The sequence below is a fragment of the Cuculus canorus genome, chromosome 8, assembly GCF_017976375.1.
Source record: "Cuculus canorus isolate bCucCan1 chromosome 8, bCucCan1.pri, whole genome shotgun sequence".
In the NCBI taxonomy this organism is placed as follows: domain Eukaryota; kingdom Metazoa; phylum Chordata; class Aves; order Cuculiformes; family Cuculidae; genus Cuculus; species Cuculus canorus.
Genome location: NC_071408.1, coordinates 15,535,886 through 15,552,309, shown reverse-complemented (window position 1 = coordinate 15,552,309; position 16,424 = coordinate 15,535,886). Strand labels below are relative to the sequence as shown.

The following is a 16,424-nucleotide window of genomic DNA, read 5'->3' as shown; positions in this document are numbered from 1 at the left end:
CCTCCTCCTATGTTATTAAACAGATCTCCAGTTATTAAACAAAAGCCAGCATGTTTCACATTTCTGAACTTTACTCATTAAATTACACATTTTTTAATCCATTCTACAATATACTAGGAATGTATCTCTTCCTGCCCTTTCAATGCAACTAAGAGGTTTACTACGTTATTAACCTTGTTTCCCTGACCTTTTCCATTCCACTTATTCTGGCTCAACGTCCAGATGAAGGTCTCTGACAAGTGGCGTCCTTCAGGGTTCTGTACTGGGACCAGTGCAGTTTAGTTCCTTCATCAATTATATTGACAGTGAATCAAGCGCACCCTCAGCAAGTTTGCAGATGACACAAAACTGAGTGGTTCAGTTATCATGCCAGAAGGATGTGATGTCATCCAGAGTGACAGAGACAAGCTGGAGAAGTGGGCCTGTGTGAACCTCATGAAGTTGAACAAGGCCAAGTGCAAGGTTCTACACCTGGGTTGGGGCAATCCACAATTTCCGTACAGGATGGGGGATGAGGTGATTGAGAGCAGCCCTGCAGAGAAGGACTTGGGGGTGCTGGTTGATAAGAAGCTTGACATGAGCTGGCAATGTGCGCTTGCAGCCCAGAAGGCCAACCGTATCCTGGACTGCATTAAAATAAGCATAGCCAGCAGGTTGAGGGAAGGGATTCTACGCCACTCTCATGAGACCCCACCTGGAGTATTATGTCCAGTTCTGGAATCCTCAGCATAAGAATTGTATAGAACTGTTGGAACAAATCCAGAGGAGGTCACAAAGATGATCAGAGGACTGGAGAACTTCTGCTATGAGGACAGGCTGAGAGAGTTGGGGCTGTTCAGTCTGGAGAAGAGGCTCCAGGGAGACCTTACATCAACCTTCCAGTACCTGAAAAGGATGTAAAAGAAAGCTGGGGAGGGACTTTTTGCGAAGGCATGGAGTGATAGGAAGAGGGGGAATGGCTTTAAATTGGAAGAAAGGGAGAAGATTTAGATTAGACATTAGGAAGAAAATGTTCCCAGTAAGGGTGGTGAGGCACTGGCACAGGAAGCTGTGGATGCCCCATCCCTGGAAGTGTTCAAGGCCAGGTTGGATGGCGCCCTGAGGCTAGATGGCAGGGCAGTTGGAACTGGATGGTCTTTAAGGTCCCTTCCAACTCAAACCATTCCATGATACTGTGCGATCTTTGCTACGGACCACCTGGACGATCCTGAAGGTACCCTCCAGCCCTATTTTTTATGCTTCTATTGTCTTTAATCAACACTGAGTTTTAAAGTCTCTCTTAGTTTCCTCAATTAAATTTAAATATCTACCACTTCTGTACCTTCTGTTTAGTTCTAGTGCATTCTCTATTTTCTTATCATTAGACAAGTATCAGCCATTCATGACTCACATTTTTCCTTGTTGCTTCCTACTCTGTTACCAGAGCATTTCCTTTCAAAACTGTGAATAAATTCAAATGCTTTGACAGCAGAAGAAGGCAACTAGATCCTGTCTATTGGAAGAGTCTTTGATGCAAATACTACAGATCTAAACCAACATGTCAATTATGACAACCACTGGAAGCTAGTGCGTGCTCTAGTAGAGCACCTTTCTGCAGAAAATGTTTCTAAGTAAAGCTGCTGGATTCTGCACGTGTGTCTTCTGGAGTAGTACCAAGTAAGTTAGCCACAAAAGTGGTCTAAAACTGCCCAAGAAACTTGAATTAAGAATGTATTGGTATGCAACCTTTAATTAAATGACTTCACATGTTTTTACCATGGTATTGCTGCCTCATTCTGAGTAGACCATTATTTAGTTTTCATTTTGTAATATAAAATAAATTTGTAATCAGCACTAGACTTTAATGAACACTATCAAAATATGACACAAAATTAAAAAATTATTAAATGCTTAGTGTTTTTTTAAAATCTCCGTTTTAAAAAGTGCTACATTTAAAGAAAACTCCACTTAACTGCCACCACTCAGTAGCACAGAACACTTCTGCAAATACCTCTTTGATATATCTCATCACAGATATACAGAAAATGGGGAAAAATGCAATTAATAGTCCAACTTTGAATACTTTCGATAACTCACCCTGGGGTGGCTATTGTACAGTGATTCTATGGCAGTATTAAACCACTAGTTCAGATCATTTTATCCAGCCTTTATCTGCCTTAGTCATAAAAACGTCATTTTTCTTCCTGTTATCCTCTGCCTCATACATGATGTCTCAAAATTTTTGTAATATATGACAGAGCAAGCCTGTAGGCAACTGTAGGCCTACTTACCTATACAGTCTTAATCCAGCACGGGTTTATGTGAGAACTGCACTTGGGCTCCCTGTCAAATGGCTCTCTTACTACATTTTCTCCATCTCCTCCACCATAAATTGCTAGCTCAGGTACCAGAGGCTCCTGGTCCAGCCAGTTTCATCTCACACCTTCTCATTATATTTAAATTTCCTTCTTTCAACCTTTTTCTTCTCCAGTCAGTTAGCTCTAAATCCCTCCATTCTGTTTTGCCTAGTAGCTCCAAGTGTCATCCTCTTGTTTTGCAACACACACCCAGTCTGCTTTTCTTGCCTAATCCTTTAATACCCTCCCAATACCAGAATCTTTGTTCAACCTGTCTAATCTCCTTGCTCAACTGGTCTCTAGGTCCTCCTTCCACTATTGTCTTGACCTGAAATGGCTTGCCACCTTTCCTAAATACTGTCTTGCTAAGCCACTCCAATTTCTGTAGTCTTTCTTCACTGATTTCTTGTCAAGCCATTTATTTCTTTTCCACTCTGAATCTTGCCTCATATTAATGCGTTCCACTAATCCCTTATCTGATTTTATCCACCAGCATTTACATCTGTGGGATCATCCTTAAAGCCAAAACCTGTTACCTATGCTTGGTCCCCATGTTTCACTGTATTTTGGTATAAAACAGCCATTACAAGAAAAGCCTTTGAGCTCATATTACTATGTAGTATTTGACCATAGCTGATTGCTTAGTCTGTATGGAGGAAGGTTGCAGAAACTTGGATAATACGATCTGTGAGGAAACTGATGGTGAATGGCTGCTTTACAATGCGATACAGTTTGCTTAACAGCGTGATACAGTTTGCTTAACAGCAGCAGATGTGAGGGACCTGAGCATACCAAAAGATGAAATCTCCAGCCTTGTTGGTAGCCCAAAGCCAAGACTTCTGCATACAGACTTATTGTTCAAAAGTCAATAATTTGGCAGTGTGTAGGAACAAGTGCAAAATCTTACTCAATAATGCTATGCAGGGATCAGCTATGACATGTTATTACGTGTGGAAGAGCAGACCATTAGGCTCCTAAAATGTTCAACATCTCTGACATGGTTGTACAGAAGGGCTGCTATAATAATTAAAAACTTGTGAAACAATAGGTGGAGACTGGACTTCAGCTTTGGAAACCCACTTCAAATTACCCCACTTCTCCTCCGCCTTCTATCTGTCTTCAGCTGATGAGTGTGTAGCAAAATGGTAATTGAGGCTGAGTGTTGAATACAGAGGAGAAATCTAGTTCTATAATTCTCAAAAAAAAGACCTGAACTATATTAGCTCAAAGCAAGGGTCAAGAAATACTGTACTTTACAAGGAAAGAAGTTTAATATGTAAAAAGTACTAAATCCTAAATAGTTTAAAAGTCTCTGTACTGAGAGGAAGTAGGATACAGTAATTTCCAGTCTTAAGCCAACAGGGAAAATGGTTGCGCAGAGTCTAAAAATTGGACTCTCACTATATTGATCTTTCACGATGATTAACTAAGCAAATAGATCTGCACACAGAATGTATAAAAACCTTTGTACTGTTATAGTAGCATCTTTTCTACATTACCAATGCTAAAACCAAATTATACTTCGTCTAAAGAACACATCATCATAATATATATTTGCATCCATTGCTCCTTGAAAACAGAGAGAGGGGTCTGATGAAGATTGTGGTTTAAAACTAAAGTCTGATATCTCTTGACCAATTACAAGAGAGGGATATGATTCCTTTTTGAGTGGTTGTAACAATTCAAGCTTCATCACTTGGAATAAGAAGGAACCATAGCATCAACAGTGATGATGACCAGTTTTTCACAAATTAAGTCTCTCTCATATAGGTTAGTCTCTGCCAAACTTGAGTCTGTATTGCAAAGCTCGGCAATGTAGCAAAATGACCTGAAAGTCTGTAATATTTTCCTGATGTATCGAAAGTGATTTGTTTTTCTATTGTTTTATTTTCAGAAATAACTGGACCACACTGGCTCAACATCTTTTATTAAATAAATTAATATCCAAGCTGAGACAGAAAATTTCTGCCACCATTCAGTTTGCATCATTATGAATCAGCAAAGATATAAATAGCTGAAAAGCACCGTTTATAAGGGAATTGTGGGGCAATCTCTATAAAAGAATTACAGCTTTACCTAGGAAATGGGAATTAGTCGTAAACCTATTTTAAATGCCTTTGTTTAAATTACTGAATTCAGATATCAAACCTGACACCTTGACTTCACAAAGATCCATTACACTGTTCATGAATGCCTTTTCAGTAAAATGTTCCTTAAAATCTTCCTTCAGTTTTCTCACTTTTTTGATGAAAAAGGGGTCAGTTTTTTAACCAAGCATTATGCTAAATATGATAGGAAGTCAACATACATGAGTTCTTGTCTTCCATTTTATGTATCTAATAAACCATAAAAGAATACAACATTTGAGATAAGCTAGAAATAAATGCTGAGCAGTGAAACTCCTTTGGCTTTCAGATTACCAAAAGGTGTCAAGGTCAAACTGAGCCATGATTCACTTTAGGAAGAAACTGAACAAGCTAAACAGGAACATTTAGTTTCAGTTACCATTTTCCTACCCACTCACTAAGTGGGCAAGTGATGTACAAAATGTTAACTGACACTGACTGTTGATAAATGCAGAGTATGGCCTTTTTGAGGAAAAATCTAATTCTGTATTTATTTCACACAGCTTGTCCAATGATATAACTCATGAAAGGAACATCAGCATTCTAAGCATCAGCACTGACAGCTCAGTGAAGACATTTTTCTGTAAAACAGTCAAAACCAACAACCATTTAACAGGTAAAGCAAATGAAAACAGTAAGTAACATACAGCAGAATTCTTACTACAGTTCAGTAGTTTGCTCTCATCTGAAACATTAGAAGTGTTTTCTGGACCAGGAGAATATAAGTAATTATAATACTTAATGACAACAAAAATTAGAATCGATCTCAAAACCCATACTTTAAAACTAAGTCAGCGCATAAGTATTTGAAATTAGAATAATACCCAGTATGAAAGCAGATATGTGGAACCTATCTTGTCTTTTAATATGTGGAACCTATCCTGTCTTTTAGAGTATGTGGTACAATCCATGTACAGACAGGAGACCAGGTAATTTCTAAGCCTGGTCTAATAATGTCAGTTCCTATGTACTTGCACATTTTCACATGGACTTCTAAATTTCCAAGCTGTGCTTATAAAAAATGATCTGTTGTCTTGTATTTTGGGAAGTCATGAGGTATTAAGTAGAGGTAAGAGTTGTTTTTACAGAGGATAGATCACAGTCACATCAAAAAAACAGGCAAGTTGGGTCCAAAATCAAGGAAATGCAGAAAGTAGACTCTTGTGAAGCAATTAAGCTCTGGTGGGTTAAAGATTAGGACAAGTACTCGTGTCGCAATGCAGTGAGGATGTAAGGCAGTAAATGGCACAGAAAGTTTGCAAGCATCAATATACTTAAAAACCAATGCTCCATACATCCTAAGCTCTCTAAGCATTCTTTTTCTATACACCCTTTATCTTCTTCTCATCACGTTATTCCCAAATATTAATTTCTGCTCAGAAAGGTTACCCATGACTTACATTCCTATAATATCACAGTCATCTAAGGGGCATCCAGGAGGTGGGTATGAAAAGGGCAAGAAGAAGAGGAAAAAACAGGAGGTACAAAGAAACGGAAGCATGTCTTCTCTCTGTTCTGCACATCAAAGAAAGTTTATGTCCATTTCGATTTCAGACTGTAGACCTCAATTAGAAGATAAACCTGTGTTATAATCAGAAGATGTGTCTTGGAGGTGGAGGTTTATGGGTTTTGAGTGGCTGATACCATAACCATACTAGTTCTCCCACACTGGAGTTTCAAGTTGTATGAAGTGAATAATCAAATAATGATTCCATTTGGTTGATATTAGCTGTATCAATGAGGTTGTCACTGAGAACAGTCCGTATCATTATCCATATATACACATACATACATATATGAACTGATACATATTTAAAGGTAGCTCAACTTCAGGCATGTAATTTCCTTCTGTTAAATCAAGCAACAAACTAATACTCTGGTACAGCACTTCACTAGAATGACAAAATATTATCACTAAATGCTGATGACTGCATTAATAAAGCAGTTCATTAATTTCCCTGCTAATTATGTCAAATTCTACAGCTAAGAGATATACCTAAGAGATAACACAAATTTCACAAGAGACCACATCAATCCCTGGAACTGTCCTTCTTGCTCCACTAGTTATTAAGTTTTCAAATATCATGTTATGTTACACTAAACAAGTGAACAATCTTATGAATTTATATGGACTTAAAAATGAAGCAAGTGTGAGTCTACAGAATGGAGACCAGCACTAAACAAATTACCTTCAAACTTAACATACATGGTACGGTTTGCATCTTACAGTTTACCTCAAATTATATAAATCAATCTCACTTTCCTGCCACCTTTCACAACATTTGTAAACTGCTCTCCCTGATATTAATATGTTACACTGGATCTACATTAAACAACATGATTTTTCACTTAATTATTAGATGATATGTTGTTCTCAGGATGTAGTTGGGTGTTGTATGCCAAGTGCCAACAGCAAATAATACAGGTTCTTCCAGTTCTGAGAGAAACCAAATCAGAGCACCTTATTTGTTAACATAGGCTCCACTTAAATAAAACATTCACATAACTATTAGTAGGACAAAACATTCACTCCATAACAACTTCTTATATTCCTGACACTGACTCACTCCTTGAAACTCCACTGGCTAAAATCAAGATTGAATGAGAATATGACTTGATAATCTGAACTCTTTAGCAATTTTATCGCTGTTTTATATTAAGCAGACTTTTAAAATATATATTGTGAAATTTAAGAATTGCTTAGGAAGGTACTGCTGCTATGGGACCATAGCCTAACTATTGCTAACCTTGCTATTATGAGGTTTCCTGATGACCATTACAGGATTTTAAGGCTTTAATAGTAAATATGCATTTTTCTTCCCACGGGCTTCAGTTTTCCAGAGTGCACTTTCTACTTTAAATAGCTTGTTTTCAACAGATGTTCTCACACAGCTAGTAAGACATTTGAACCATATCATAGACTGTATTAAAAGAATAACTGTCAATTTGATCTTGCTTCTTCAGAGAAACTACATGCGCTGTTATTAATACAGGTGACAGACGTACTCATGCTTTGCTCTCTTCCAAGTCACTTTTCTACCTCTAGCTTCTACCTTTGAGATACCTTTGAATTAATGTTGCTGTTATTTGCTACCTTGGAAAACTTTCACAGTTGACTTGTAACAAGAATACCAAGAAAACAAAATGGCTGCAATGTATAAAGTATTGAAATGCATCAGATCTCAAATCATAGAGCAAAGAAGGACCTTTTGTCAGAAAATCATTTGATCAGTGTAGGTGATTTTATCAAGGATATTCTTAGCCATCAGTGTTCATAAAATGATAGAATAGTTTGGGTTGGAAGGGACCTTAAAGATCATTTAGTTCCAACCCCCTGCCATGCGCAGGGACATCCCACTAGATCAGGCTGCCCAAGTCCCCATCCAACCTGGCCTTGAAGTGCTGTTGGGAAATGATGAAATAATGGATCAATAACAACCTCGTGTTTTGAAGCACCCATTTATCAATCATGCTAACAAATTTATTCTTAAAAAAAGAAGCAACATTCAAGAGTGGAGGCAGTAGAAGAAAAGGTGGAAGATCAAATTCACGAGACAAGTTTCTCAGAAGATGATAGACATATGTGAAATTATTAAAGGATAGGTTAGAAGACAAATAAAAGATGTAATAGGACATGGTATTGCCTCAAAAAGTGGGATAAGGACACTGCGGACGACAAACATAGCAGAACACAAGTCACACAGTCATGCAAATAACAAAGGTCAGCGTGGCCCAAACAGATGGACACTGCGTGTAGCCGAAGGTGAGCTCTACAAGACAGCTAGTTCTGTGGAAGGGAACAACCAACCTAAGCTTAAGGAGGGAAGAGGACTTGCAAAGAAATGTACAGCAATATCATAGCGCTATTGATATCTGCACAGATAATGAGATAAAAAGTAGCTGTAAAACTGTACTTTAAAGATGCACTAAAACTGAAAATTTGTAGAAACTTTCATTTTTTTGTAATGATTTGAATATAAGAAGTTTATTTTGATGAAAAAACTATGTATTCTAAGGTTCTCACATTTACCAAAGTATCTAAGATTTAAAACACCAAGATATTTTTACACACATTCATCTTGTGAAACATTCATCTTGTGAAACAATATGAATTTATTAATGCTGCGTGATTCTGCTGTGTATTTTCCTGAGCATCAGAAACACTTAAAATAGTTTGTGGCTTTCCCCCCTCCCTGCAATCACCCGTGTAGAGCAGATATTTTAAAGCAAGGAGATTACCCATCTGTCCAGCACCACAGAACAAGGACCAGAGAACTATCTGCAGTAGACCTGACTTGGATAGTCTAGAAAATGTGACCAATTTGATGTTTTGAAACTCAGACTTTTACATCAAAACATAAACTTGCCACAAAATGCCTGATGATACCAAGGACGGTGAGATGGAGAGAAAAGAAAAGTATATGCAGTGATTCACAATGAAGAAACAGAGATTACTTCTCATCAAGCTGCAGGTTCATCCCTGCTACTCCAGGCAAACATATCTGAAAAAAATAGGAATACTGGGCAAATGATGGACAGACCCATGCGCACACTCTTCTACTACAATAACAAAAGCACAACATTCAAAATTATTCAAATGTTTTTAAAAGCCTTTATGAAAAGCTCTTTTAGGCTAAAAATAGATACATCAATTCTAACTGCATTTTGATCTGCATTTAAGTTTGACCAAAGAAATTGCATTGTTGTTTCAGTGTTAAGCATTGCACCAATGCTGGCTTTCAATACATAGCTGGGCAGTTCCTGTAGAAAGTACAGATGGTAAGCAGTGTCTGGTCTCTTTCTTGGGGCTATGACCACAGGGGAAGATCCAGCATCAATACAGCCAAGCTGGCAAGATTGTTTCTGCTGGTATAGCTCACCTTGGCAAACCATCAATAACTCTGGTGGAAAAAGCACCTGGGCGAGTGTAACTGGTTTTGTAGAAGGCTGGCTGGTGTCTCCTACTGCACCTGGTGTGGCTCTGCCCATGACAGGGATTGTTTCTGATTCAAAGGATGGAGCTTCCAACCCCCCTTGCGTTTTAGCACTCCTCACAAAAGTGTGAGGCTAGGTGAGGCTGGGTAAGGATTCAGAGATAACGACTCAATAACAACTGGATGGTCATTATTAAGCAGGTATTCTTTATTTACAGTGCTGGATGTGTGGGGGATCACTCCTCCAAACATGCACACCAAGCAAGGAAACCATGCGTCTTTTATGTTACAGATCTATGCATATTCATTCCATCTCTGGAAAATGTTTTACATATTCATATTTCGAGACACCACAAACATATCTCCATGCCTCAATCACATGTGCAGTGGTCCTTTGAGCGATCTTGAGGACCCCTTCCTGGTAGTCCAAAGATGAAGGCTTGAGTCTTCTTCATTGATGACCTTTCAACATTGGGCGGGGGGCAGCCCAAACTCATCCTTTTCTGCCAGTGCAGCAATGTGGCTTCCCTACATTCTTATCTTATCTTACAGGATGCCTGTTCATCAATGATATAGACAGCAAGATTGAGTGCACCCTCAGCAAGCTTGCAGATGACACAAAACTGAGTGGTGGAGTTGCCACACCGGAAGGATGGGATGTCATCCAGAGGAACATCGACAGTCTGGAGAAGTGGGCCTGTGTGAACCTCATGAGACTGAACAAGGCCAAGTGCAAGGTCCTACACCTGGGTTGGGGCAATCCTCGGTTTCAATACAGGATGGAGGATGATATGATTGAGAGCAGCCCTGCAGAGAAGAACTTTGGGGTGCTGGTTGATGAGAAGCTTGACATGAGCCAGAAGTGTGTGCTCTCAGCCCAGAAGGCCAACTGTATCCTGGGCTGTGTCCAAAGAAGTGTGGCCAGCAGGGTGAGGGAGGGGATTCTGCCCCTCTATTCCTCTCTTGTGAGACCCCCACCTGGAGTACTGTGTCCAGTTCTGGAATCTTCAACATAAGAAGGATAAGGAGCTGTTGGAACGGGTCCAGAGGAGGGCTACAGTGATGATGGAGCATCTCTGCTATGAGGACAGGCTGAGAGAGTTGAGGTTGTTCATCCTGGAGGAGGTGCCAAGGAGACCTTATAGCGACTTTCCAGTACCTGAAGGGGTTACAAGAAAGTTGGGGACAGACTGTTTACAAAGGCCTGTAGTGACAGGACTAGGGACAATGGGTATTAACTGGAGAGGGGCAGATTTAGACTGGACACAAGGAAGAATTTCTTCACCATGAGAGCAGTGAGGCACTAGCACAGGTTGCCCAGGGAAGTTGTGGCTGCCCCATCCCTGGAGGTGTTCAAGGCCAGGTTGGATGGGCCTTGGGCAGCCTGATCTAGTGGGATATCCCTGCCCATGGCAGGAGGGTTGAAACTGGGTGATCTTTAAGGTCCTTTCCAACCCAAACTATTCTATGATTCTATGAATACAGACCATGAAAATAACACATGTAACTGTATGATTTAAATGATCTGCTAAGATTACAGCAAATACCACCCAGCAATCAGTGATGCACATATGATTCTATGATTCTTTGTAAAACTAGCCCTCTTTTAGATTCACAGTTGCTTTAGCTCAAAGCATGTATCACTACAAGATATACAAGCCTATACTCTCAAGATCTACCGTTTCCCTTACAGTTCATTCCATCCTCTTAAAGTCAATCTTGGCAGCTCTTCTCACAGCCCTAAAAATCATCATAGAATCATAGAATACTTTGGGTTGGAAGGGACCTTAAAGATCACGCAGTTCCAACCCCCCTGCCATGGGCAGGGACACCTCCCACCAGATCGGGCAGCCCAAGGCCCATCCAGCCTGGCCTTGAACACCTCCAGGGATGGGGCAGCCACAACCTCCCTGGGCAACCTGTGCCTGTGCCTCACCGCTCTCATCATGAAGAAATTCTTCCTTAGTCCTAGTCTAAATCTGCCCCTCTCCAGTTTATACTTACTGCCCCTCGTCCCATCACTACAAGCCTTTGTGAACAGTCCCTCCTCAGCTTGCATGTAGCCCCTTCAGGTACTGGAAGGTTGCTATAAGGTCTCCCTGGAGCCTTCTCTTCTCCAGGCAGAACACCACCAACTCTCTCAGCCTGTTCTCATAGGGAAGGTGCTCCAGCCCTCTGATCATCTTTGTAGCCCTCCTCTGGACCTGTTCCAACAGCTCCATATCCTTCTTATGTTGAGGATTCCAGAACTGGACACAATACACCTGGTGGGGCCTCACAAGAGAAGAATAGAGGGGCAGAATCCCCTCCCTCCCCTGCTGGCCATGCTTTTTTTGATGCAGCCCAGGATACGGTTGGCGTTCTGAGCTGCAGGCGCACATTGCCAGTTCACGTCGAGCTTCTCATCCACCAGCACCCCAAGCCCTTCCCCGCAGGGCTGCTCCCAACCTCCGAGCAGTGGTCCCACCCCTCTCTCCCCGCTGTACCCCTGCACCCCACCCCGCCCATCGCCGCACGCTCTCCACGGCCCGGCCCCGCCCGGGGGAGGCACCGGCGGCCTCGCGCCCCGCCCCGGCCCGTCCCGGCATCCCCCGCTCGGCTGCGCTCGGCTGCGCTCGCACCATGGCTGCCTACAGCAAGTATCTGACCGTGCGCCACTCCGCCGTGGCCGGGGCCGCCGCCGCCTGCGCGCTCCTGTGCCTACTCAGCAAGCGGCGGGCGGCGCAGCACGGGTGAGCGGGGACACGGGGGAAACTGCTGCTCGGGTGCCAGTGAGGGTCGGGTTCTCCATTCTCCTGACTGTGAACGCGGCACTCGTGAGGCCGCACCTCGAATTCGGTGTTCAGCTCTGGGTCTCTCGCTCCAAGAAGGGTGTTGAGGCTCTGGAGAATGTCCAGAGAAGAGCAACGAAGCTGGTGAGGGGCTGAGAACAAGTCTTATGAGGAGCGGCTGAGAGAGCTGGGGTTGTTAGCCTTGAGGAGACTGAGGAGAGACCTTATTGCTCTGTACAACTACCTGAAAGGACATTGTGGAGAGGAGAGAGCTGTCCTCTTCTCCCAAGGGACAGGTGATAGGACAAGGGGGAATGGCCTCAAGCTGCACCAGGGGAGGTTCAGACTGCATATCAGGAAAAAAATTTTCATGGAGAGAGTCATTGGGCGCTGGCAGAGGCTGCCCAGGGAGGTGGTGGAGTCACTAGCCCTGGAGATACTTAAAAGATGAGTAGATGAGGTGTTCGGGGACATGGTTTAGTGGCAGATATGAATGGTTGGGCTATGATCCAAGAGGTCTTTTCTAACCTAGTGATTCTATGATTCTGTGATTTCATGATAGGTTGGGTTCCAGGGATGTCCTAGGACTCCCTGTCTGTGAACCGTGGGCCCTGGTGGTAGCTGCGACCCCACCAGGGACAGCGATGCCAAAGGGCTTGGTGCTGCCTCTGAGGATGCTTTCATGGTGCGGCGTGCATGTCTGCTCAACCCCTGGGAGCTGCTTGGGTACCATAAAGAGTGACAGATAAACAATGTACCTCAAACTCAATCATTTCATGATTTTAACGCATTTGCTCAATAATCTGCAGCTGCATAGCCACAGACAGGGCATGTTACAGTAGTACAGTTAGATATTGTGTAGCTGCTGAACGCTTATCCCTATGGTAGCTCTTGACTTAGTCAATAGACTTAAGTAATAGCATACCAGCGATTAAGCAACAATCCAGTTTTATTTTGCCTAGTTCCTTTCGTAGACATGTGTCATGGTTTGGCCCCAGCTGGCAGCTAAGTACCAGGCAGGTTCTAGCTCACCTTCCTTTTGGAAGGGGAGGAGAGTCAAAAAAATTAAAATTCATGGGCTGAGGTAAAGCTGGTTTAGTGGGACAGCAAAAGGGAGGGAGAATAAGAGTAATAATGATAGAAGATAGAAAATGAGTGATGCACAATACAGTTGCTCACCACCCAATGACCGATGCCCATACCCAAGCAGTGATCGCCCTTCCCCCCAGCCAGGTGCTTCAGTTTGTAAACTGAGCATGACATTATATGACATGGAATCCCCTTTTCCCCAGCTTGGGGCAACTATCCCGTCTGCTCCCTCCCAGCTTCCCATGGGCAGAGCATCGGAAGCTGAAAAGTCCTTGACTTTGTATAAACACTGCTTATGCTGATGGTTTTAGTTGTCGCTATCAACCTTATTCTCATACTACATCCAAAACAGAGCACTGTAGCAGCTGTTAGGAAGAAAATTAACTCTGTCTGAGCCAAAAGCAGCACAACATAATATCTTAAAGAACCTCATGAAGTTAGGTAATTTTGTCATGTAACCTGTCAGAAATTGATATGCTGCCAGCATATTTGTGGATCTGCTGCCTTACATTGTTAGCATGAGAGCAGAAACAACGAGATCCCAAACTATTGCTGAGAGTTACTCTTATATCAGACTCCCAAGGAGGGATGATATTTTTCAGTTACCTCTGTTTAATTTAGTGAATGCCATTGTAAAAAAAGGGAAAAAGCTATATAGAAAAGCATAAAAATGGTCAGCTGGAAGAGATACTGGCAGTGTAGTGCAAGATTTTCGTAATTCATATATTTTGAAGGTGTTTGTAAGAAAGGCTGGGCCATACAGGTGTGCTAGGAGCATCTACATTTCCTTTCAGATCAAGAGTATTCTTTTAAAGTGAATCTCCCCTTTGTCCATGCTTACCTTGCTCTTCATCTATTGGGGAGTGGCCTTGGAGCATGCAAACAAGATTACATTCAAACTGGTGCACATGTTCAAATGTAAATGCAAGTCCAGTGTGGTTTTGAAGTGCATTTAGTATATTCCCACTACTAGGAGTGTTCAGTTCACTGGAGCAGGCTAGAACTTGTCCAGAGTAATCTCCCAATCCCTGAAATAAATACATTGTGGATCCTGGGTTGTCCTCATAAACTATTTTGTTTCCAAATCTTCTGATGTTGCTCTGCAGGACTTGACAATGGCATTTTGCATTATTAGATCTTTTAGAAGTGCAGTTTCTAACTAAAGCACCATGCTTGTGTACTTGATTGTTTCACTTGTGCATGTGTGTTACTTTATGCTTTTGAGTCCCTGGACAACTTAGATCCTATTTACTACTGATACTGTATTGTAGCCATATATTCCAAACAGCCAACATTCAATTGTTTCAATAGTAGCTGTGCTGCTGCTTGAATGCTGTTTTTTGAAGATGGTTTTTGCCCACTGGTTGTCATTCTTGTCTCTGTGTTTCCCTGTGAGGCAAACCTTGCCAGGAGCCTTCCAGAATGCTACCTATCAAGACTAGGCAGTAGGTAGGCTATGTTGCCTATGCCACCAGCCTAGACAAAAACATCTAGTCATTAGCATTGCCTCATCCTTCTTTAGTCTCAGTTCATGTATCATTCATTTCTTAATGCTTCATTGCTAATGTAAATTATAGCTTACTTTTGGAAAGGTTGTCATTGTGCCAAATCTTTACCTATTCCAGCATATTTGTGTTGGTGTATGATGCTGACATAATAACAAGTGGTGAACCTTATGTAGTAATGATAAGAATCTCCAGGGCCTGGTGTACCCTGTGATTCCCGTGTTTTGTTTCTCTCTGCCTCATTGGGAAGAGGGAAAAGTTGGGAGAGTACGGCTGTCCTAAATTTATTTGCTTATTCCTATGGAGAAGAATTCTGCTTGCAATCTCAATAGTCTGGAAGAAGACTGATAGCGTACCTGCTGCTTAAGGTTGACTGAGTAAAATGTGTGAGGAGCAGTGGTGATTTTGTTTTAGGTGTGTGAATTCCTTTGTTATCCTTGGTATATAATGCCTGAAAATGTTGTGTCATGTTAGCATGAGATGAATTTCAGCTTCTTGAATTCTGGAAGGTGAAATTCTAATTTTGAGCTTCCTGAGGGCAAAGGTGAATGTTGCAGATGAATATAAATGGCAAAGTACTGGCCTTAATATTCAAGTAAAGTGATTAGTGCAACTCTAAACTTTACCTGCAAAACATCCTCCTTCCTCACATAGTTTATTTAAGAACACACACGTAAGTATTTATGCTTATACATACTTTATGTTCAAAATAAGATATGCTGTTATATCATGTTTTCCTGCAATAAGTGTGTGTATTCTGTCTATTCTATGTGCTTTTTTAAAACATTGCTGGAATGTCAGCATTCTTCAGTATCACTGATGGTCAAAGTTGAAAAGAAAAATAACATACAAATTAAAAAAAAACAATTAAAACAATCTTCTTTTAGTAAATCAGATATGTTTGAATGTGTAACACAAAAGTGATGTTACACAGACTTTTCATATTGTGTGTGTTAATTTTGATATAGAATAAGTTACAGAAATGATAGCAGGAAGGAAAGAGGAGGCAACTTTCACCTACTTTTCTGCTGTCAGACAATAGAGTCAAGGTCTGGGACAACTCCTATCAAGTAGTAATGTATGAATAATTAAGCTGTATATGTTATGCTAACCTGCCTTAGTAGGTCAAAGATCACTTAATTAGTTCTAGCTGGATTAGTCACAGATGTTCTTCTGTAAGAGCTATTACATTGCTCGTCAGATTTGCAGAATGGAGAGGTGGTATCACTTCCAGGTTGCAATATGTTTTAACCACAGCTTTATAAAAGATTCTGCAAAATACAACAGCTTAGAACTGTTTGCTAATAGTAATTTGTTAGTATTCTATCTTACTTCATTGGAGTAAAGCATGGAAAGAAAAATGCACGGTTTCTCCATTTGAGTAGCTCTCCTGAGAAAGTTTGTTGCCTTGGAAAAACTTCACTTTTTCTTGGGAAGGGGGAAGTTGTTACATGTAAATGCAGTTTTGAATTCAATTGTATTTTGGTTTTTTAGAATTATAAGAAGTTGTTTTGTTTGAGAGATTACATTTTTCTGGGTATGTGATGCAGGAAAAAAAATCATGAATTTAATCTGTCATGGTCTGTTTCTGTATACAGAAGTGACTCCAGCACTGATAATCGGTGTCTTGACAGCTGAAAATGTTGATTTGATTTGGGGAAAT

The 16,424-nt window shown here is 41.1% G+C and overlaps 1 protein-coding gene across 2 annotated transcripts in view; it reads left to right on the top strand.

Annotated features, from left to right (window-relative positions):
* The first annotated feature begins 11,971 nt into the window (after positions 1 to 11,971).
* Positions 11,972 to 16,424, top strand: part of ABCD3 (ATP binding cassette subfamily D member 3) — a 31,529-nt gene continuing 27,076 nt past the window's right edge. For both annotated transcript variants that reach the window (XM_009563505.2, XM_054073291.1), the window contains exon 1: positions 11,972 to 12,128. In XM_009563505.2, the coding sequence (XP_009561800.2) occupies positions 12,019 to 12,128 (110 nt within the window). In that variant the 5' untranslated portion in view covers positions 11,972 to 12,018. The remainder of the gene's footprint in view (positions 12,129 to 16,424) is intronic.